The sequence below is a fragment of the Malaclemys terrapin genome, chromosome 1, assembly GCF_027887155.1.
Source record: "Malaclemys terrapin pileata isolate rMalTer1 chromosome 1, rMalTer1.hap1, whole genome shotgun sequence".
In the NCBI taxonomy this organism is placed as follows: domain Eukaryota; kingdom Metazoa; phylum Chordata; order Testudines; family Emydidae; genus Malaclemys; species Malaclemys terrapin.
The window spans coordinates 91,399,579-91,424,059 of NC_071505.1; the positions used below are offsets into that span (position 1 = coordinate 91,399,579).

General features: G+C 43.0%; 1 protein-coding gene and 1 long non-coding RNA gene across 4 annotated transcripts in view; one reads left to right on the forward strand and one right to left on the reverse strand.

Moving 5' to 3' along the window:
• Positions 1-14,458, reverse strand: part of LOC128838629 (histone acetyltransferase p300-like) — a 116,730-nt gene extending 102,272 nt beyond the window's left edge. For all 3 annotated transcript variants that reach the window (XM_054030988.1, XM_054030997.1, XM_054030981.1), the window contains exon 1: positions 12,862-14,458. In XM_054030988.1, the coding sequence (XP_053886963.1) occupies positions 12,862-12,955 (94 nt within the window). In that variant the 5' untranslated portion in view covers positions 12,956-14,458. The remainder of the gene's footprint in view (positions 1-12,861) is intronic.
• LOC128838645 (uncharacterized) overlaps positions 13,595-24,481 on the forward strand; it is a 31,441-nt gene continuing 20,554 nt past the window's right edge. The window contains exon 1 of the long non-coding RNA XR_008445226.1: positions 13,595-13,684. This is a non-coding gene — a long non-coding RNA (uncharacterized LOC128838645). The remainder of the gene's footprint in view (positions 13,685-24,481) is intronic.

Consider the following 24,481-nt stretch of genomic DNA (forward strand, 5'->3'; position numbering starts at 1 on the left):
ATGACCTATTAGGGAAGATTGAAAAAACGGGGTTTGTTTAGTCTGGAGAAGAGAAGACAGAGGGGACATAACAGTTTTCAAATACATAAAAGGCTGTTAAAAGGAGGAGGGAGAAAAATTGATGTTCTTAACCTCTGAGGATAGGACAAGCAGAAATGGACTTAAATTGCAGCAAGGGCGGTTTAGGTTGGACATAAGGAAAAAACTTCCTTAACTGTCAGGGTGGTTAAGCACTGGAATAAATTGCCTAGGGAGGTTGTAAAATCTCCATCATTGGGGATTTTTAAGAGCAGATTATTACTTAGTCCTGCCTTGAGTGCAGGGGACTGGACTAGATGACCTCTTGAGGTCCCTTAGAGTTCTATGATTACTAATCAAGATCCTGAAGGTGAATCTGACCTTTAATGTGCTAGGAACTCAATGCCCTAGCATCTCAAAGTTGTCCTATTTAAGGTGGAAAACAGTATCTCTAACATTATTTATACTGCAGTAATGCCTAGGAGTCCCAGTGAGGGACCAGGATCACACTGAAAAGGCACTTTACAAACAGAAAACAAAAAATGGTCCCTATCACAAGAAGTTGACATTCTAGGCAAAATATATCCTTACCTATTACAGAGCAGAGAACCAAACTTGCAAATGGGTTGAGGCACTCAATGCTAGTCCCTCTTTCATGTTTTCTAGCTCAGGTGAATCTCATTCAGATTAGAAAACTGGAGGAAGTTCTCACTTAATTAAGATTAGTTTTACTTGTTTCTGAAAGTATATTAACAGGCCTTTCTACCAAGTTTCTGGGTAGTTAGCTTCTAATAACAGAGGATGGAATAATTCCAGTTTTTTGGGAACTTGCTCCAGAGGCCTCCAGATACCTGAGGAGGTTTTTGACCTCATTGCCTAAATGTGTTCTGCAGATGGGAACAATGGCCTCAAAGTAGTCAATCTTCAAAGAATAGATTTTTAATTGAAATGACAGTTTTGTATGCACAGAAATGCCTGAAGGATCTTGGCACAGAAGCTGTGTAAGATGACAGAAAGTGCCAGATAAGCCTTGAGGCAGATTCTTATAGCAGGCAAGACAGGGCCTTGAGGCTCCAGTCTAGATCCCCCTTTACAGCACTGCAATGGGAAGAGAGATGAATCAAAGTTGGACCTCAAAGAACGATCATCCTTCTGAACAACCCATCAGCAGCCCTGATATGCATCAGTAAATCAGACCATGAAATAGCTCTGTCTGATGTATAAAATGAATTAACGAGTGGACAAGGCTTGATACCAGCGCTTCTCTCTGCTTTGTCCAATAGACACTTCAAGCAGCACTGTCTTGTACTTGGCACACTCAGTCTTCCACATCAGGCAAAACTAACAACAAGCACTCAACATTCCATGCAAAATACCTCATCAGGACTCCAACCCTAGAGCCCTGCAAGCATTAACAGGTGCACCTCAAAGCTTTACTATCAACACTGACTGCTGGGTGCCACACAATGCAGGCTACTGCATATGAAACATATGGCATCCCTTTTGTGCTTTCAGGCAGAAGCAATGGCCGTGAAATGCTGAGATCAAAATACTCTCTGCAGAGAGACCTGAAAGCTATCCAGCACAAGGCCTAGAAGCAAGAAAGAAAAGACCAACCCACAGGACACAACTAAGCACCATAGTGTAACCAGCTATTTGGGTTCAGAGTTAAGCAGCTACACTGGGGATCCAAGAATGGAGGCTCATGACCTAAAGTACTCTACAAAAAGATAAGCTGAGAAGACAATGAGCCAAGGAACGTCACAAGGCAAAACACTTAGATGCCCTGAACAACTTAGTTCAATACCCTGAAACAAAGAAAGAAAATGTCAAATAAAGCTAAGGAGGAGGTAAAACAAAAGTAACTACCAACAAGCTCTGAAAGTTGCAATATTAGGGCCTAAAGGTCTCCTGATGGGGAGACAAAATGACTCTTCCAAGGAGAGATGTGACACAGAAAGAACCTCAGCCAGGAAGGGACTGAAGTAAAAAGGAAAACTGAAGCAACAAGAAATTGGACTGCAGTGAAGAGTCACTACTTTGGTTGAAGGGGCAAAGCTCCTGTGGGGAGCTCCATCACTGACTGATCAAGGAAAGGACTGGAAATTTCAGATGGCAACCGTTAGAAGTTCAGGTGGAGTGTGACCGCCAGTAGATGCTCTGCTGTTCTTTGGGGACAAAAAACAAAAAAAACAAACACAAACCTTTAACACTTGCAGAGTTCCACCCTGTTCTGTCTGGGAAACATTCAAATGTGAGGATTCTAACAAATGATATTTAGAGAAGGTCAGATTTATTTCCCCTTAATGGGGCTTATGACAGGGTCCAATAGCATTTTCATTGTAAACACTTCTGAAGCAACAATCCCCTTCAAGGTGAAATTTAATGATAGTTTTTTCCTACTTTTTTTTAAATTGTGGAGCCATTTTTAATTAGAGGGCAACAGAAATTAACTATACCACTGCTGTATTCAGACAAAATCCAATAATCTGATTTAAGATCAAATAAAGGCAGAAATTCAAACAAGACCTAAAAAAGTACAAGATTCAGAGCCACAAAAGCTATTGAGTTCAGTTATACATCAAACCTCACAACATCCTAGGATGCTAGTCCCTAAACAACCAGAAGTAACTTCACCTCTTTGTGTCTAGAATACGAAAGTTTGATCCAAAGCTGCAAATTTTTTCCCTGCATCTGTTTCAGGAAGCTATAACCTTTTTGCTTTAATACACCATGTGTGTTTTGGAAACTCCAAGAGCCTCTGGTATTAGGTTTTTAATTCTCCTCACTAAGAAATTGTGTTTTTTGCTTCCCCTCACCACCACCTCACACCCTGAAGACCCCACTTTAATGCAGTATTCATGTGCATTCTGCCTCAAGGAACTCAAAGGGAAAATAAGATGCCTGAATTCAAAGTTTGGGACTGCCAGCAAAACCCTACCCAACAGCTGTGCCTAACCAGAACAACTTTTCAATACCTCATGTTAGTGATCAGAATCATTGAAAGTCTGCAAATGGAAGCCTGTAAGCCATTTTAGGAGAGTAAAGCAAGTGTTTCAGACAGCGGCTCGTAGCAGCAACCCAACAAAGTTTGTTGGTGAAAATGTTCAACGCAGTGGCAGACATACACATTACCTCATCTACCAGTTGGGGAGAGGGGGAGGAGAATTGTCACACATTTGATATAATTAATTTGCAAAGGGCAAGATGACAAGTAAATGTTATAAAAAAGACCATTTATTGCTCTAGCCCAATCTGAAAAGAATCTATCTTGGGGTGCTCATTCTTTGTGCAAATTCTTACACCGTGTAATTTGTATACACCCCACATTCCCTGATCAGAGTGCAGATTCTATGCCAAGCACCACACCGCTCTTCCTCAAAAGAAAGAACAAACATTCCATTTTGTTCAGAATAGTGATCTGAAAGTTCACTCAGGGCCTGATCCAAAGCCCTCTGAAGTCAATAGGACTCTGACTTCAAAATGGGCTTTGGATCAGTGCCACAATCAAGAGCACTAAAACTGAGCCATCTGATTCAGAGAGGTTGTAACCCAGTTTCCATCCTGTTTTTATTCTGGATTTGACATCTGGAGAACTTAACTGCTTTAACATTAAACTGATTAACAAGTTAAAGTTTTGTTACTAATTGGTCACTAAAATATTTTGAAATAAAATGTTAAGATTTATAAATGATCAAGAGTGCTATTCACCAACATGAGCTAGGGAGACATTTCAGCTCATTCACCATGCTGAAAGCGATTAACAATAACTAAAGGGGGAAGTTAAAAAAAGTTATCTGAGTAAACCAGATTTAAAAATACACAATGCAAAGCCTTTGCTCAGCGACTATTGGCCCAAGTTATAAACAACATGAGGGGCCTTGGACATTAATAGTTAATAATGGCCCCCAATATACCAAGGTAAGAGTCTAGCTTAATATCAACTGAAACATTTTGTTAATCAACTTCTTGCCTAGTACATTCCCCAGCCAAGGATGTGCCACCTTTATATAGCATAGGCTTTGTAAAGCTAGACTGATTCAAAATAATACTCAGTCTAAGAAAAATATACAAGCTTCAGACAGGAATTTCATTTGTACAGTTTTAACCCCGGCCTTAAAGTATAGCAGTTTTCAAATATGTAAGTATTACTGAAGAGTCTCAATTTTCTGAGCACTATGGGCCCTAGTACAAGTTGAAATTAGAGGTGAATGAGCCTATTTTAGCATACTAACATTGTGGACCACCAGAAGAAAGCACAATGAAGCAACCATTCACTATTATCCCAATAAGGATGAATTTTCTACCTAGAATACCAAAAAAAAAAAAAATCAGTAGCCCTGCAATACTTTGCGACCTTTGGTTTAAGCCAGGGGTAGGCAACCTATGGCACGTGTGCCGAAGGCAGCACTCGAGCTGATTTTCAGTGGCACTCTCACTGCCTGGGTCCTGGCCACCAGCCCGAGGGGCTCTGCATTTTAATTTAATTTTAAATGAAGCTTCTCAAACATTTAAAAAGCTTTATTTACTTTACATACAATAGTTTAGTTATATATTATAGACTTATAGAAAGAGACCTTCTAAAAACATTAAAATGTATTACTGGCACATGAAACCTTAAATTAGAGTGGATAAATGAAGACTCGGCACACCACTTCTGAAAGGTTGCCGACCCCTGGTTTAAGCAGTCTAGAGCCTATTTGCAAGGTACTCTAACTTACTAGGACAGCCCACCTATTCACCCCATACTTACGAGCTACAAAGAGAAAAACTAAGCCAGCGGCTTGGGTTGAAAACAATCTGTAGTAGGGGTCGGCAACCTTCGGCACGCAGCCTATCAGGGTAATCCGCTGGCAGGCCACAAGACATTGTGTTTACATTGACCATCCACAGGCACAGCCCCCCGTAGCTCTCAGTGGCCACGGTTCACAGTTCCCAGCCAATGGGAGCTTCAGGAAGCGGCATCGGCTGCAGGGATGTGCTGGCTGCCGTTTCCCGCAACTCCCATTGGCTGGGAACGGTGAACTGCAACAGACCATGCCTCCCTCCGGACAGTCAACATAAACATGACTCGCGGCCCACCAGCGGATTACCCTGATGGGCTGCATGCCAAAGGTTGCCAACCCCTGATCTATAGTCACTATACATTTTAGAAATTCCTCTGTAGGAGAATCACCATGGCTCACTCTCGCTCATGCTTCCCAGCAACACCAGCAGAGACTTGTAATTGATGTGGTCCTGAACTCCAGCATCCTGTTGAAAAAAATCCTAAAAGCAGAAAGAGAGCTAATATATGCATGGTTTTGTACTGGTGCTGTGGAAAAGGACAGGAGGACAAAAGAGAAAAACTTCTCTTGCCATTCTACCTCACACCAGCAGTGATGAATCACCTGTACTACTGCTGCTCCTGCACATAGTATTTTCAAAACAGAAGTGGAGAGAATCTAACTAGTGCCACATCAATTCCACATCTCTGCTGATGCAAATGTAGCTGAGAACTACACAACTGGCTGAGAACTACACAACTTACCCATTACAGTTCCCCCATCTAAAAATGGCAGCTGTTTGGAATTCTTGGAAAAATGAAAAAGTGTCAACATTTTCTTTAAAAAAAATCCTACAGCAAAAGCATATCTGAAGACAGTTATTTGTATATGACAAAGTAAAGCCTTCAAAATACATAGAAAAGTTAAGTGACATTTGTTATTTTGTGCTGTGATTCACATAACAACCTAATATCAGGAAACATGCTTTAAGAAAGAAATATCGGATCATGCCCATGGACATGTTGCTTACTGCTTAGCAAATAAGGAGGTTCCTGTGTATAAAATAGCTGATTTATGTCTTGCTTGTCAGATTCATGTATCCAAATTCAGTGGGATCACGATGTTTTGCATGTCACTGAATACAACCATATGCAGAGACAGATGTATTTTACTTCAACCTGCTGCTACAGTTTTGGTAAAGCCTGAGAAGCCAAATCCTTGGAGACCCATATAAGTAGTTTAAACTGACAGGTAAACAAATCAGCAAAATTACTTAGATTTGTTATCTGACAAACTAAATGACTTTGGGCTCAATCTCCACAGAGGGGCACTGGTTAATGTGCAGAGAATGGTTAAAGTAAGATCATTACATCAACAGAGCATGCACTGGAAGACTGTCCCACTGAAGCATACAAGCAAGTCATGGAGGAGAGACTAGAGACAACCAACCAGAAGTGTGTGGGGGGGGGGGGGGGAGGAACTTGCAATAGATATACTTATAAATCCCATTAAATCCACTGGCAGAGAAAGACTGCTGTACACTTTGGACATAGCAATCCATAGAAAAGAGCCAGAATTCTTCCAGTAATATGCTTAATCTCTCCTCCCTCCACCCAACCCACAAGCATTAGTAAAAAACAAAAAAATTCTCTACACAAGTGTTTTAACAAAGAATTGATTAAGGATCTGAACTGATGGCTCCTATTAGGCAGAGTTAAGTATTCAGCCTGAAATAGATCATTTAACAAGAGACCATCTCAACTGCATCTACTTAAAATTAACTAGGTTTTGTTGGAATCTAGCATCTAAAACTCCTGAATTCAGCAGCAAGGTTTTCTCCTGAAATTTCAGACATCCATTTGTTAGTTGCTATTTACTTTTAAGTACACCTCTACCTCAATATAACACTGTCCTCGGGAGTAAAAAAAACAAAAAAAAAATCTTACTGCGTTATAGGTGAAACTACATTCTATCGAACTTGCTTTGATCCGCTGGAGTACGCAGTGCCCCCCCATTCCCAAGCATCCGAATTCATGTTATATCGGGGTAGAGGTGTAGTACACACCCCCTTCTGATCTCAGGTGTCTTACACTGTACAGTGCCCAGGACTTAGTTTTTACTTGTAGTTTGCATAATATACATACATACACACATATAAAATTTATATTTCCATAGAGCTTTACTTATGTGTATATATTTTTATTTTTAAAATGTGTAAAACATTGCAATTTTACATACGTAATTCAGTGAGTGTAGGAAAGAAAAATAAATAAATAGTTATAGGTATCATAAGATTAGGAATGGAATGCAAAGTTGTGAAGTCTGCAGGATCATTGATTTTTGAATCAACCACCATAGAAAGATCAAGTTACTGTTCTTCTCAAAAATCTTATTCTTGACAGTCCACTTGACTACAAACTAGAAATTATTTCAGTTCTCTCACACCAATTATTCAGTGTCAATTAAAATAATAATTGCCAACTGTAACAATACAGTATGTATTACATTATTTTCTACCTGTCCAACCCCCAAATTAAGGGTTTTCTGTTTCTCTTGTAACAACTGACACCATTAACACTTCAAAAAACAAAAACGGTGAAGAGAAAAAAAACTAGAACTGGGTCTCACCAGGAAAGGTAATAAATCTCGTTTTTAAATAATTTCTAATATTTAAATATATGTAATAATTTCAGGTCTATGGGTTTTTTTAATTAATTCTCTATTTTTTCAGGTACCAGAACAAGCAGTTTTAGTGAAAAGTACATTTGAGTTATAAAAATAAAGATTTCCAAGTGAATTCTTGACAGTTGCCTACAGCTTGGTTGCTGACTGACAGTATTTCATAGTAAAGGGAGTGTGAAGATGTGTGACTTTGTGATAGGGCACAGGAACATGAGTCAAGAGACCAAGGTTCTATTCCTGGCTCTGACACTTACCTGTTATATGGTCATGAACAAGTCACTTCACCTCTCCGTGCCTCTGATCCCTCTCCCTATCCTTTGCATATCTTGTCTATTGAGACTGTAAGCTCTTTGGAGAAGAACTATAACTTACTACAAGTCTGTACAATGTCTAGCACAGTCTCAGTTGCACAACTGTAATTAATACAAGTAAAAATAGTTTTATTTGCTATAATACAAAAACTTTGTAAGTTATCTATTAAAGAGGCAGCAAATGAAAATAAAGTGAACTGCAACAGACTCACTCACCCAAGTTTCAGAGAGAAAGAGCACATGTAAAGTTGAAAGGGAGGGGAACTCAGGAGTGAGATCTGATTGCTGTGCAAGAAAGGGGCCAGGAGTCAGACCTGAAAGGAGAGAGGGCTAGAAAGAAAAAAGGTGAGGTCAAACAAATGGAGAGAAACTCCAAGAAGGAGCCTGAAAACTGGGTCGAGACTTTGTATCAATCTCTGAAATAGATAGGGAGCCAGGTTAAAATTTGAGGTGATGTGTTCCTAATGAAGAAACAATCCTCCACATTTTAAAAATCAATGAAAATTACATTTTCTATACAAAGAATTACAGTAATCCAGATGACAGAAGATGACAATATGAATCATTTTTTATAAGAGGAGCAATTCCTGAAGCTTTTACAATAGAGAAATGTATACACCTTGGATATGAGGGATGTAGAAGAATTAAGGGTCAAGATGAGAACAAATCAAGATTTATAAAAAATGGATACCAATTGGAAGGGAGATTAAGGGGATGTACATTTGGCTCTAAGGGCTGTTAATCAATAGAATCTGATTTTTGGATATGCCTAGCTGAAGGATGCTAAATTCCATACTACAAATATACATACAGATCTCTTTTACCACAAATCTGTATATTAACGGTTATCTCAGGAAATGATAGAGTTGTTTAATATTTTACAACTTACATGTCAAACAATATTTTTATATCCAACAACCAAAAGATCTTGCACTGTCTACTACAATGTTATGACATTTATCAAGGAATACAAACTTCAGGATATCCTCTCCAAATACATAACACCATTTAACACGCCTGATTAATGGAAGGAAGTCTTGCCCAAAATGAACTTAAAAAAACATTTGGTATTTTTGAAGACTATTTGGGATGCTAAATTTACATAAAGCTCTTGTCAAGCATTTCATTACAGTATTAAGAAAAATGAAAATGGTAGACTTTTACTCCAAAGCCTAGACTACACTGAGAAAGGGTTGCTGGGTATAAATATACCAACAGAATCTAAGTGAAAGCTGCATCTACGCTTTTTTTTTTTTTAGCAGTGTTTCTGCTAGTATAGCTTATACCAGGTCCCCAAACGAAATGCACAACATCAGCAAAATCACTTTTATGAAGGAATGACCAAATCTACATGAAGGCTTTCGCCAGGACATAAATGTCACCAAAAAACACCCTTAACTGATATTGCTTATAATGCAAAAGTTTCTAGCATAGACCTGGCTCAAGTGTTCCGATTTAGTGTTCTTTGAAGAACTCAATTTAGGGCTTCACATGCACAGACAGGTATTAGTCCTCCTTCCCACCAAGTTTTGTCAACTGTTCGCACTGAAGTGGTACCAGTACTTTTGTAACTATTGAGAAAATCTAAGATGTTCAGCTCCTAAAGTCAAGAGTTTTTAATGGATGCATTAAGAATTACAAGGGATGACAAAACAATATGTAAAGTTTAACCATTAGTTTACTAGAAGGAAAACCATTCACATCATCAAGATTTTCTGATACTCCTCAGTATCCAGTAGGTATAACAGTATTTTAGTGTTGGCAAATGATATGAACCTGCAGTTAAACACTTGAGCTGGCTGGTAACACAGTATTCCCTTCCTGCTTCTTCTTCCTCTGGACAAGGAATTTAGCCTTTATTAGAATTTATTTTCGCATTTATTTTTAAACTGTGAAAGCTCTTAAGTTATACTACTTTCTATGGCTTCAGAGCAAACATTACTTTCAAAACAGGAAAGAAATAACAGCCAAGGCTTCTTAGAAAGAGATCCAGCACTGCGACACAGTGGGCAAGAAGCTACTGGATGGATGAGCAGAGAAATGAGGTTTACTAGTGCAACCCAGGTGAACACCTTTTGAATTCTCCCAATGCGTTTTGTGAATCCCAATAACTTCCTTTTTTGTGTACATTCTGAAAACCAATTAACTATATAGTCTTGGTACGTAACAAAAACACAATTGGGGATAAATTATGGCTTCTGTATGTTGAAAATATTTGACATCTGCTAGTTTCAGCTCCAGCAACTCAACTAAACTCACCACTGCTCTTAGGTCTCCAATCTGCCAAATCCATATTTTAAATTAACACTGAACCAAATAAGCCAACAGTGAGAAATATACAAAAAGAATCCCCTTCACGCTTGCAAGCAAAGTGAAATAGCCACAACAATTTAGAAATTTCTGACTCCTCACTTTATGAGCACATAATGAAGTTTGCAATCTAATATTTAGATTACTGCAGAAAAAAATGTAATGTTTCTAGTAAATAATTAAGGTAAGATCAAAAACATGATGCAATAATTATCCTAGGAGTGGGGCAACACACCCCTTTCTATAGCCGGGACCTACCACACTACACATCACTAATTCAAAGTTACTTGGGGAAAAGAAAGGGAAAAGCCTTAAGATATAGTAGAAACTGGAGTTGTGGTGTTTATGGAAACAGGTTGACATGAGACAAAAAACAGTCATGCAATGGAAGTGAAGGAATATAACCCGCAAACGATGGGTTTTGAGTTAAAGAAACACTAATATTCAACTTTACAAGATAAGTGCGCTTGTGAGATGAACGCATAATTATGCCCAGGTAACAAACATAGTACTGTGCCTCAAAGCCCGCAATGTTAATATGTTACTTAACATGAGAACCCAGAGTAAAGAAGTCTTCATCAATAACTATTGAGTGTAATTTCATATGAAAAATTGACGCTATCCAAAGCCTCTGCATTACCTGTTGAATGAAGTAAAGTTTGAGTTTATACAAGTCTTATGAACAAAGTACATTCTGTTTTGTCCACTATGTCACATCTGAATTCCTAAGAAATAGTTACAATATCTGTATTAAGTGTTTGATCCGACCTATACAATGATTCCTCAACTATTAAGTCGCCCAATGCTCCTGATTAAAATGCTCACATTATATTAAATATATTGAGCATCTGCACTTGTTAAATAGAAATAAGCTCCCTGTAGCCTGGCACAACCAGTGTTTTTATACTTTCAATCAAATACATAAAACGTTTCCACCTGTCCAACTATTCTAAACAGTATCCTGATTCCCTCCCCCCCAAAAAAGCCTGAAGTCAAATTTGGAACTTTCCACACAATGAAGGGGGCGGGGGGTATGATTTTGAACTAAAACAATTTCCCTGTTGAATGATCAACTTGACAGGGAAAGGAAATATAGGAAGGCTACTGAATTCAAGTACTTGCTTTCTAAGTAATGCTAAAAATCAACCACTGATCTGAGGGGGTGGAGGAAGAGGAACTCCCCTCCTATCTCCCTCTTCTATTAGAGACTGGACCTGTTGATTTTGGGACAGAAATGCATCACCCCTCTTTCACAGTCTCTGTAACACTGCCTATGCCTTAATGTGCTCTAAAAGTTCTCAGCAAACTTTTTTTTTTAAATTATACACCAATTAAAACTTCATTAATCCAGAACAAAGAAAAGATCAGCAAAAAAACTTTTTAATTAAGATGATTCCAGTTAAACCAGTGCACAACTGAAAGCTAGACATTTAAACATCTTGTTTACTGTCTGATAGCCAGCCATTTTTTACTTATTTTCCTGGCAGCTCAATCAATTACAATAAACAAGAAAACTGGTGCCTACAAGGAACAACAACCTTAACTAGACAATGTATGGCAGGGGGAGACAGAGTTGGGGAGTCCCCGAAGTTTTCTTTTGGCTAAGAAGTCTAAAAGCGAGTTTTGAGAAGCAACTAGGGGCAGGCTGCTCAGTACTCTCAAAGCAAAATGACCAAATATTTATCTGCTTCTTAATAAGAGGCAGTGAAAAGAAGAACAGCTTATTGTTAATTTCCAGTACAACCAGTTTACGTTTGCTGGGGATTGGGACACGCAAAATTTACACCCTCTAGCTTGGTTTCAGAGCAACTATGGATTGTTCCTCCCTAAAAAAAAAAAACACTGTTAAAAATCCTTGCAGGATTGCAAAGAACAAGCCCCCTTCATCTTCACAACCCAATAAACCTACATGGGAATTTCAGACATTTTGGCCTCACAGCAAAGAAATGGGAGATGCAAAATGAACTGCGCTCCATATTGATTCTTAATGCAAATAAGATGAAACGCTATGTGTTTGCATCAAGATAAAAAGGCTCTTAAAAAGCCCTACACATCACTAAAATCTGCAATCTAGGTCTTTAAAAACTAACACTAAGCTAAATTTCTAACAAAAAACAGAACCACTCTTCCTCAGAGAAAAGACAGGGTAAGAAAGGGTGAAGGGAAAAGGTAAAAAAGTAAATAGAATAACCAGAATGCAAACAAGGGCTAAAATGAGGAATGGAAGAGAATTCAATCCCTTATTTAGAAAAAAAAGTGATAAAAATCCTTACATATAAGCCGACAAACATTAAGAGAGAGGTGTGTGTGTATATATACACACACACACACATCTCTCTCAATGTTTGTCGGCTTATATGCAAGGATATACACACACAGTTAAGAGTGATGAAGAGGATACTTGTGTGCACTATTTTATGCATATAATCAGAATTTAGATAGATATATGAGAAAGAGTGCTTGATATAATTATTACAACGAAAAGGATGAAAATGGTAAAATTGTTAGTCTTTTTCTGCAAATGGCCATATGCATAATAAACCAAACAGCTTTCCTCTCAATCACGTCCAACAAATAAAGGACAAGAGCAATTAAATACCCTCCGAGGAGATTAATACACATAGGTGCAGAGGAAAAAGGGGTACAAATGGAAAGACAGTAAGGGGGAGAGAAGAAGTGGAGCTGGAAAAAAAAGATGGGGAAAAGAAGGCGAGAGAAAGGGTTCTAGGTGTACAGCTGGGATATAGGAGGGGGTCTGGGCCCCTGAGACTGACCTGTGCCGTCGCTTGCGGACACGGAGAGCGCCGGTGAGGAGAGTTTAGGCCGCTTGGCTGAAGGCGGGCCCGGCTCCACCACATTCTCGGCCATTTTTAATTCTTTTTAGACAAACACAACGAGCAGAGAGACGGGGGATCCCCAAAATCTTCGCCTTCCTCTCGGGCCCCCGACGCAGCTGAAGACTATGGAGAGCGAGCGACGGATCTGGAGGACGCGGGGGGCCAAGTTCCCCTTTTTCTGCCCCTCGGGTTTGGTCTCTGGTAGGGTGGCACCGGCTCAGCGGGGGGGAAAGGTGGGGAGTAGGGTGGGGAAGAGGCCTTTTCCCCCGGGCCACGGGCAGAGGGGACGGGAAGAACACGGAAAGCGCCCCCGCCAGAAAAAAAAAAGGGGGGGGAGAGAAGAGGCTGGTGGGTTTTTAGTCAAATTAATCCCGGCTGTTGTGCTGCTGGTGCTTCCTCATCTCTGCCACCATCATCTTCATCCTCCGGGGGGTCTCCTCCTCCTGCTGCCGCCTCACCGCCGCCATCAGCCTCTTCCTCCTCGGCGTCGTTCTCCTCCTCCTCATCGCCACAAGGAGGCGGGCGAAGGAGGGGAGAGGAGGAGGAAAAAGGAGAGAGAGAAAAAATCACCCTCCTCTAGCAGCTCCTTCCCTGTCCAACACCACCCTGCAAAAAAACAAACAAAACAAAAAAAAACCCACCGCCCGCGAAGGGGCTGGAGGGGAGGAAGACAGCGCGTGTGCGGGGTCCCCAGCGCCCCCTGCTTCTTCCTCGCCAGGCACTAATGGCTGCAGAGAGGGGAGCTGGAAGGATGAGGAGGGTGAGGATAAGTCCCAGGAGTCTCCGCTTCACATCTTGTTGTGCGGGGAAGAAGGAGGGGTTGTTGTCCTGATGGAGGCAGCGCCGATCTCGGGGTGGGGGTGCAGGGGCGGGTTTCAGCGCCCCCTCCGCGCTCTCTCTCAGCCCGAAGAGCAGGGTGCCCCCCAGAGCAAGCGGAGGGACCGATCCCAAAGCAGGAGGAGGAGGAGGAGGAGGAAGAAGCAGCCGGCCCCTCCCCCCTTCTCTCGCGCTACCTTCCCCCTCCCCAGTGGCGGAGGATGGTTATTAGCGCTGGGTTTGGGCAGGGCGGGGGGTGTTAGGCTCCTCTCTTCTCCCACCCCCTGCGCTCGGCGATGGTCACTCTCCGCTTCTCCCACCGCCGCTCAGGCGCTGCTGGGACGCCCTCTCGCCTCCGCCATAGGGGGCGGGGGCCCCAACGGGGGTCCAGACGCCTCCCAAAATACCGAGCCAAGAGGGGGGATCTCCCCTTGTGGATTAAACAGACCGCGGGGGGGGGGTCTCCTCTGCTCCGGGGCGGGGTAGGACGGGGCTTTGAGCGAGGAGGCCCCTAGTGCCCCTGCCTGGCTCTCGGCGGCTGGCTGTGGGGCTGGTGTGATGTACGTGGGGGATGGGTCTCGGACTCTCTCGTCTCTCCCCGTTCCCCGCCCGGGCCCCTGGGTCTCTCTGCGCTGCCCGCCCTCTGGCTCGCCCCGTCCGGCTCGGTCTCTCTCGCCCTCCCTCAGTCGCTCACACACAAACAAAATGGCGGCTGTTGTTTCTTCACTCTCCCGAGTCCTCACAGGGAAGCGAGCGACGGCGGCCGGAAATGAGCCAAGAGAAAAAAGGAGGCGGGGCTAGGGGTGGGGGCGGGGCTGCGCGGAGCTCGCACTCACAATGGAACACGGGGGGTGGAGGCTAGAATGGGGGGGGAAGAATCAGGGGCGGGGCTAGCTGCAGTCACGAGACCAGGCCGACCACTCAGCGTGCGTTGCTCATCGTTCCCTTCCGCAAACTCCCTCACCTCCGCCTCTTAAAGGGGAAGGAGGAGGAGGGAAAAAAAACATTTCTCTCCCCCCCACACCCACACCGAGAATTATTAGTCGTCGGAAAAATGCAGCGCGGTGGTTGCTTGGGACAGGCCTGTTGTAATCCTACAGCTGAGGCGCGGGGCGGGGGGGCGCAACCTGGAGCAGGCAGCTCCTCTGCTGCACAGCGGGGCGGGGGCACGACAGCCCGCGGCGCGGCTCCCCCTGCACGGCGTACACTGCATAGACAAAGGCCCCACAGCTAAGCCCCTGGATTTAGGGGCGGGGGGGGAGATTTCTCAGGTGTAAGCAGAGCAGGACTTGGCCCATTTTTTATGTAGGTTTCTACACAGGCAGCTGGGTATACGTGTGATAAACTGTCTGCACCTATATGTATATTACATCATTGTGCTACCTATGGTTGATAAAATCATGTGTGATGCAAAGCTGTGTCTAACCAGCCTTGCAAAATCCCACCTTCCTGCTTGCCTGGGAGAAGCAATTTTATTTATTTAAAATACAGGCATGGACACTTTTTTTCTCCACCATTATCATCATCGGCAAGCACAGCTTCATAGATTTTTGTAATGGGACTGATATGCCTTTATGACAATTTTGCAAGGTTGGTTTCTCACAAACACAAATTCTGATCTCACCTACTCTACTGTACAATGTTATTTACTATGCATCAACATTGTGTTTTGCTCTACCCCGCAGCCAGAGGGCTCCATGCATGCAAAACAAGTTGTAAGAGCTAGGCCTAAAAGACAGGCAAGAATGTATCCAGGGATACAAAATCTGGTGATAACTCAGAAGGGGGAGTTGTTTGGTTAAATAAAAACATTAGTGTCTTCTTCTTTCTTGCCACTTCTCTGTTCAGGGTCAGCAACATTTATTGCCTTCTTTCAAACTCATAACTGTACACCTGGCTGTCAAGCAAATTAGTATTTTTGTGGTTTGCTGATATCTGGTCCATGTACCATGTCTTTGTCCTCTCCCTTGGTCATCTTCCATCCAAGATCAGCACAAGGGCCGTTCTACTAATATAACTCTCAGGTCTCTGCTGAACATGTCCATACCAATGTACCGTAACCTCAACTTGTCTTCAGTTGGGACAACCCTCATTAGCCCCGTTACAACCTCAGTTCATTTCCTCTCAAGGAATGTCCAGTCATCTCACCATCTCAACATCTTAATTTCCATAATGGAGAGCATACTGATTTCTTTTCTTGTGGAGGGCCAGGACGCTGTTCTGTACATTAGGATAGGTTGAACTACAGTTTTACACACTACCTTTTAAATGTATTGGTATATTTTTATCACAGAGAACTGAGGTCAGCTCTTACCATTTGTACCAAGCAGCTTTGATATGATGCCAGGCATCATGTAGTAGGGAACCATTGTCAGCAACCATTGATCCTAGGTATTTAAATTATTTCACTCTTCTACACTGTCTGCCAGCAATATTCTTTGTGGTGGGTCCTCCTCCCTCGGTTATCAAAGCCTCAGTCTCACCAAAGTTCACTGTAAGTCCCACCAGCTCAAAACTGTGTTGCACTTGTTCAAAGTTGGTTTCCAGTGTCTCACAATCTTCTGCATATATCACTAAGTCACCAGCGAACACTATATTCCAGGATGACTCCCTTCATATATTCCCACTTATCACATCTATGAAAACCACAAACAAAAAAAGGCTCCAATGCTGACCCCTGATGCAGGCCATTTACTGGAAACGCTTGCTGTAGCCTCATATGGTTTGGACTGTGATAGTCACGTAGTCATACATAACCAGATCAAACAGACATATCCTTCTGGCACACCTCTCCGTTGCAAATTCCACAAAACTCATTCTCTTGGTACATAATCATATGCCTTCTCCAAGTCCACAAAGACTATACCCAGTTGCCACCCCTTTTTTCTCTGAGCTTCTCCTTGAGGATTCATAGAACGATGGCATAAATTTTACTCCTTCCACACATAAGTCCCTACTAATCCTTCCAGATTTCAACTGATCCACACAAATGCTTTTCAGTAATCTTCTCCCACATTTTCATGGGATGTGATTTCAGCTTAATTGGGCAATAATTAGCATACAGTGTAATATCTCCTTTATGTTTTAAAACAGGCATGTAGCAGGGTGGTCACCCGCTCCAGGCTTAAAGGGCTTAAAACAGCCCAGGAGAGGGCTGTGGCTGGGAGCAAGCAGTTCCCAGGCTGTTTGGGGACGCAGGCTCAGCTGTGGCCATGCCCCAATCAGGGCTCAGCTGGCCCTTATAAGAGGGCAGGGGCCCCAGAGCAGATAGTGTCCTCTAGCTATGGAGGGAGATGGGTGCTGGCCTTGACTGATGGGGTGTGTCCCTAAGGTGGAGCAGGGCTGGGGGAAGGTCAGAGGAGCTGGGGAGCTTTAGCCTGCAAACCCCCCAGGCTGCAGGCCTAATGTAAGGCCAAACAGGTACTGGGGTTGTAGGGGACAGTCCAAGGCTAGACAGAGGCAGCAGGTCCAAACCCCCCTTGCCAGTGATGAGTGGCACTTCCACTGCAGTCTGCCCCAGGGAGGGGGGGCTAGTTAATGACTGGCAGTGGCCATACTGAGGTGAGGTGGGGATAGTGGGTGGGGGTTCCCCTGGGTGAGGAGACCTAGAGAGTGGGTGCACTGCTAGGGGGCAGCACCCAAAGACAAGGGGCACTGGGTCTGGGAGGGGCATGGGGGGCCAGTGGCAAGCAGGACACTGGCCTGCAGAGGGTGCTCTGGGTCAAAAGAGCTAATTCCCAGGATGACCAACAGGAGGTGCCACTGGGGTGAGTCACCACATTGCTACAAGGCACCATTTACACCATTCATCCAACAATTTCTTTTTCTTGAGAATATCATTGAACAGACTTGTAAAATACTTGATACTTTCCCTTCCCAATGATGTCAGTACATCCACCAGTACTTCATCAGTCCCAGGTGCTTTCTCCTTTTCTTTTTCATAAGTGCCTCTACATCCTCTTCCTCCTGTATGCAATCTATCACACCACAGGTTGGCTTACAGATTCTTGGATTCTCCTCATTGATCACTTTTTCAAAATGATCAGTCCAGACTTTGTTGATTGGTTCACCATTCATTTGCAATAACCATATTAATTTCTAATATAAGCAAACTCTTTTACATCCCTTATCGTTTTCTTTCTCGCCTAAGCTTGTAGATGGTCTGTTCTCTCTCATAACCTCCTAATCTGTTATCTAGCTTGCCACAAGGCAAATTTTTAGCTGTCACAATACTTATTTGGCCTCTTTATTTTCCTCCATATATGCCATCTTATTGCTCAAGCCACTGGCCTGCCATTTTTTAAAGGTTCCCTTTTTCTTCTCAACGGATTCTTTAACTTGAGGATTCTACCACTAAGTCTCCCTTCAAATCCTTTTTGGTACTGGTTTCACCACTCAAAGGACTTCATGTGCCATTTCCAGCAATGTTAACTTTAATTTGTGCCAGTTATCCTCTACACATCCCTGTGTGTAGTCAAGGAGTCTACCCGTCACTACTTGTTTAAAGATTTTTATTTATTTATTTCCAGTTTTAAGTTTCCACCACTTAGGCTTTTCCAGTGCTCGGGGGTTCTGGTGTTTTGAGGACTCTGCATATGGAAGTCCATAAGAAGAAGTCTGTGCTGGTTCACAGTACACTCACTGGAGTGACACGGTGATGTCCCGCTCCTGTCTTCTGCTCTCTCTATGCAGACTCAGATCTTCAGTTGTTAAACCCCCCAGTGCAGTCTATTTACATTTGCTCTTTCCACCACATTACTGATCCATACACCATAATTATTTACAATTTCAGGTTTCTCCTCAGTTCTCTACCAAGGAGAAAAAAGGGAAGAGATCCCTCTACCCAGAGATCCTTTTTGGTTCTGGCTCTGCTAGCTTGCCTATCTCTCTCCTGCACTCTTTTCCCATTCCTTTTTACACCTCCTGTGTTAATGGGCCAATTGGCTCATTAGTCCTCCCCAACTCGTTCTAATACGCTAATTGGGCCCTGTCAGATCTACCTGGGAGAGGTAGAGATTAACTCGTGTTGAAGTGACCAGAGTGCTAGCTCAGCTGTTGTTTCCCAGCATTCTCACTAGCTAGGTATTACCTTACAAGCCATTATTCGTGATCTCTCTCTTCTTCTTGTTAAAAAGAAATCAATTTGACACCACTGGCATAGATTATTAGGTGGCTTTCCCTCTTCAGAAAGGGTGTGTTTGCAATCACCAAGTCCAATGCCAGAAAAGTCTATAAATATCTTCTTTCTGTGTGTTCCATCCTTTCTATGCATCCAATGAAGTGGCCTGTAGCCCATGAAAGCTTATGCTCAAATAAATTTGTTAGTCCCTAAGGTGCCACAAGTACTCCTGTTCTTTTTGCAGAAAAGTCTGTAAGACCGTTTCCCCCTTGAAGTTTCTGGTTCCAATGCCATGCCCTCTGTGGACTGCTTCGTACCCATCCTTCTAAATGCACATGTTGGAACTGTGATCTGCTCCTCTCTCATTGGATGATGCCTTTCCAATAAGGCACAATAACTCATCTAAAAACTCCTCTTTTACCTTTTGATTCTATCCTAGCTGTGGTGCATTCCCACTTATATGGCTATTTACCTCTCCCCGGCACAGTTCAACACTCATTAGTTGGTTTGACCTTCTGGAAACCTCTATCATATGCCTGTGCATGGTATAATTCAGCATAACTCTAACACCATTATAGGAGGTTGAACTCTCTGAATAGTAGATTTTGTGACCCTCCACTAGTATCTTGGCTTACACCTTTTCCATTTAAACTTTTGTACATGTGCCACTTTTACTGTTCTCCTCTTTAAGACCTTAAATACCTCCAAGTTTCTTCCGGTCACCATTCCTGCATTTCAACTTGCATATCTTAGATCACCCCACTCGACTTGCTTCTTTAATTTTAGCAGCCATTGCCCAATTACAATAGTCAGATAAGACTGTAAGTCTCTTGCAGGGAACACCCTAACCATCTGACATGGACATCATGTGACATCAACATCAGTTCACATTCCAATATCTATTGGACAGGCTTTTCGGGTCCTCTGTCCAAGCTGGCACCCTTGGTTTGAAATGGGTGTTTGCCTTCTCCTAGGTCCCTGTTGAGGCTACCAAGCCTCACCTGCCCTGTTTATTTGCTTTGACATACTTATCATAGGATCTATGTGGCATTTGATAGAGGTAGTGACACCACCAGCTATCCCACCATGCCCTGCTAAGAGATGCCACCAGTTGCTCTGCAGCTGTTTACCGGAAAATTGCAGCTGTTCTGCCTCTGCAGGATGTTCCCCTATCCATCAGCCAGGGACATACATGCCTAATGGGAGCTGGTTGCCCCATCACAGGAAATAAAAAATTGGAAGGGTGATAGTAGTATATTCACATGTGGGTTTGTATTTGAAAGCCTTGTGATACAAGTGGCTTTTCAAGAGGCATTGAAAAGAAGAAAATCATAGAATCGTAGGACTGGAAGGGACCTCAAGAGGTTATCTAGTCCAGTCCCTTGCACTCATGGCAGGACTAAGTATTTCTAGACCATCCCAGACAGGTGTTTGTCTAACTTGCTCTTAAAAATCTCCAATGATGGAGATTCCACAACCTCCCTAGGCAATTTATTCAAGTGCTTAACTACCCTGACAGTTAGGAAGATTTTCCTAATGGCCAACCTAAACTGTCTTTGCTGCAATTTAAGCCCATTGCTTCTTATCCTAGACTCAGAGGTTAAGGAGAAAAATTTTTCTCCCTCCTCTTTGTAACAACCTTTTATGTACTTGAAAACTGTTATCACATCCCTTCTCAGTCTTCTCTTCTCCAGTCTAAACAAATTCAGTTTTTTTTTCAACCTTCCCTCATAGGTCATGTTTTGTAGACCTTTGATCATTTTTGTTGGTGTTCTCTGGACTTTCTCCAGTTTGTCCACATCTTTCCTGAAATGTGCCTAGAACTGGACACAATACTTGAGCTGAGGCCTAATCAGCGTGGAGTAGAGTAGAAGAATTTTTTTTCTCGTGTCTTGCTTACAGTACTCCTGCTAATACAGCAAACATAATTCTGGGATTTTTTTGCAAGTGTTACACTGTTAACTCATATTTAGCTTGTGATTTACTATGACCCCCAGATCCCTTTCCACAGTATTCTTTCCTAGGCAGTCATTCCCCATTTTGTATGTGTGCAACTGATTGTTCCTTCCTAAGTGAAGTACTTTGCATTTGTCCTTATTGAATTTCATCCTATTTACTTCAAACCATTTCTCCAGATCATTTTGAATTTTAATTCTAACTTCCAAGCACTGGCAACCCCTCCCAGCTTGGTATTGTCCGCAAACTTTATAAGTGTACTCTCTATGTCATTATCTAAATCATTGATGAAGATATTGAACAGAACTGGACCCAGAACCCATCCCTGTGGGATCCCACTCAATATGCCCTTCCAGCTTGACTGTGAACCACTGATAACTACTCTCTGGGAATGGTTTTCCAACCAATTATGCACCCACCTTATAGTAGCTCCATCTAAGTTGTATTTCTCTAGCTTGTTTGTGAGACAGTCATGCGAGGCAGTATCAAAAGCCTTACTAAAGTTAAGATATACCATATCTACTGCTTCCCACCATCTATAATGCATAGTTTAAAAGCTCAGTGGCATAGAAGTTACTGCAGATTTATACCAAATTACAAAACAGAATTTGGCCCACGTGTATTATACAGAACTATAATATTTTAATCATATATAAGGTGATATTTGATATATATAAAATTATACTGTGTATTTCAAATATATACACACATTCCCCTTTCTAGGCTTGGTATGAACCCACAGCAAATCTCTTATGTTATACGCTAAGTTACACAATAATTAATAACCATCAATCACACAGCCTTTTTGCAGTTTAATGGGGATTATTGACTGGCCAAGAGTTCCTAAAATCTTTAGCTCTAGTCAGGTATTACCCAGGAAATACCCTGCAGCAAGGTTTAGAGGAGGGGGTAGTTTGTTTTTTGTTTTGTGTTTATTTGCTTTGCTTTTGTAAGTTGAAAATGGAAATGAAGCATAGGCTTGCATATTTTTAAATAGAAATGTAGTTTCAGTTGGTCTGCATGGGATATTTATGAAGAATTAATGCCTATTACGTTAGCTTGTCAATGAATCATTTTTCAATACTACATTTTTCGTGAGTGTTTTTGTACTCTGCAGGTGTCTTTACATGAATTTGGGAGGGAGTTTGTGGGCAGGGTGTTAATATCCTCTTCCTACTTCCTCAGTATGTGAGTATTGTGGGAGCTCTAAGGGGTGCGTGTGTGGGAACAAAGGCACTTAGGCTTCTAAATTCTAGACTTAGGCACCTAACTCTGGGGATTAGGCATGTAAGTCCCAGTTTTGGCCCCACTGAAATCCATAAAATTCCCACTGAACCTTGTAGGCACCTAAACTCACTTGGTGCCTAAGATTTTCAGATTAAAAATTCCCTCAATTCCTATGTTCCTACCTCAGGCATGAGCACTACTGCCCCCCAATGATTAAGTACTTATTCACAGTAGAACCATTATTGGGCTAGCGAGAGAGAGAGACTCTTGTAGCCCTTGGTTAGGGCACCCATCTCGGAGGTGGGAGACCCTGGGCCCAGTCCTGCTGCTCCAGAACTCTTGGATTAGTTATCCAGAGTGCAGCAGCTTCAACAGGAGAGATTAAGGGAGCCCCACATCAGAATATCCCCAGTCTCAGTGGTTAAAGCACTTGCCTAAGAGGTAGGAGATCCTTCTTCAAATCCTTTCTTCCTGCCTCTAGCAGAGAGGGGGGAATTGAACCTGGGCCTTCCGCATCTTAGGTGAAAGCTCTAACTACTGGGTTAAAAGTTACAAGGTGGGTGCCACCTCATCTCACCCCCATTTTAGGTGGAGAGAGGCAGGCACCTAATTCATTCCTTCAAAAACCAGCTTAGGCTGCAAAGCCACCTGACTCCAGGCAATGGGTTCCCATTCATGGATTACAAAGATAATGTAGAGGGGCACCTCCCTGCAGCCTGGATTTCAGCACCTATCTCAGAGGGGCGGAGCTTAGCACACATGCCTCTAATTGAGAATTCCCATTGGCAAGCTTAAGTGGCTCCTTGACTAGCATGCTGGCTTTTGTGAATGGCATTCTTAGGCACCTCACTCTCCCCATTGTATAGGGAGCATAGGCCCCTCGCTTGACTTTGTGGATCACAGAGCTGTTCTTGTGATTTTTCTAGGTGCCTAAAAGTTAGGTGCCATCATGATGACCAGTATGGCAATGCCAAAGTCTGTTTCTGGATCCCAGCCAGGGTTCTCAACCGTTTTTTCTCCCACGCCATCCACATTCAGCTACGCAGAACTGCATTCTCTGAAGATTACGCCTGGGGGAATTCTGAACCACTGCAGATGTGCAGAATATATGTCCCCCGCAGATTTCTTTGCTTCCCTGCAGAAAAATTCCTTTTTGACAGGGAAGCAAAGATAAGCCACAAAAGCAGTCAGGCAGCTCTCCCCATCAGTATATATTGGGTGCCCAGGGCAGCCAGCAGAGAAGTAAATCATTGTGGGGCAGGAGGCGGAACTGGGGAAGACTCGGCTGGTGGCTCCTACCCTGCACTGGGCTCAGCTGCTAGTCCGGGCTGGGCTGGGGAGGACAGAACTACTTCTTCCCTTGCATGGTATTCCGGGCCGTGTCAGACCCATACCCAGATTTCTGGAACCCCCCCCACCCACAGAGTCCCATTACCATTGCACCCAGAACCCCCCAACAAGCCCCTGTTCACCCAGGTCCCCCACACACCTGGAGCCCCCACTGAGCTGCCCGCACCCAGACTGCCCCACACAGAACCCTCTCAACCCACATTTGGATCCCCCCAACACTAAGCCCTTCCACACTTGGATCCTGCCTTGCTGAGCCTGCCTGCCCACATCTGGTACACCTGTCATGGAGGGGCAGAGCCCTGGGGTGTTTCTAGGGCAGGCCTGGTCCTTCTGCTGTGTCATGGTTGGGTGCAGGCTCACCGCTGAGTCCATATCCTGGGGGGGGAGCTGCACAGTGATCTCCCACATCTGTGAAGCCAGTGGCCTGTGCTCCCCAATGCCATGCCAGAGCCTCCACATTTATTTCACAAATAAAATTTGCAGAATTTTTAATCTTTTGGTGCAGAATGTCCTCAGGAGTAATCTTGAAGATGCACCAAAGCAAGAGAGCCATTTTCAGAAAAAAGATGAGAGAAAGAATAAATGCAAGTTTATAGCCCCCCACAACTTCCCATTCTTTCCCTTAGCTGACCTCAACAAGTTTCCCTCATTCAGCGTTTAAGGCAGCTTGTTGGTGTCTCCCCAGCACCAAAAGGGACTATGCAAATGGAGTTTTGCTCAAACTCTTCCAAAGTTGCTTCTATAGCACATATATAATTACTTTCTGAGAGAAATCTTTAAGACAGAGGCAGGGTTGTAAAGATAATTTATCTAAGACTAAAGCCTTATGAAAACATTGAAATTATAGAAAAATTAATATTTTGAAATCCAGGAAATTCAAAGCTAAGAGTAAGTGTGACGGGATGGACTAGGCCCTGAGGCACCCTGCTGGAGGCCTTGAGCCCTGCTACACCGCACCCCCAAAAAGGCCGGTAGAGAGGTCCTCCAAGCTGCAGAGAGTGGCTGTGTGGGAAGCAACCAATCGGGGCCCAGCAGGCTAGTTATTATAAGAAGAGCTGCATGGCCTGCCTGAGAGCAGTTCCCTGTTAG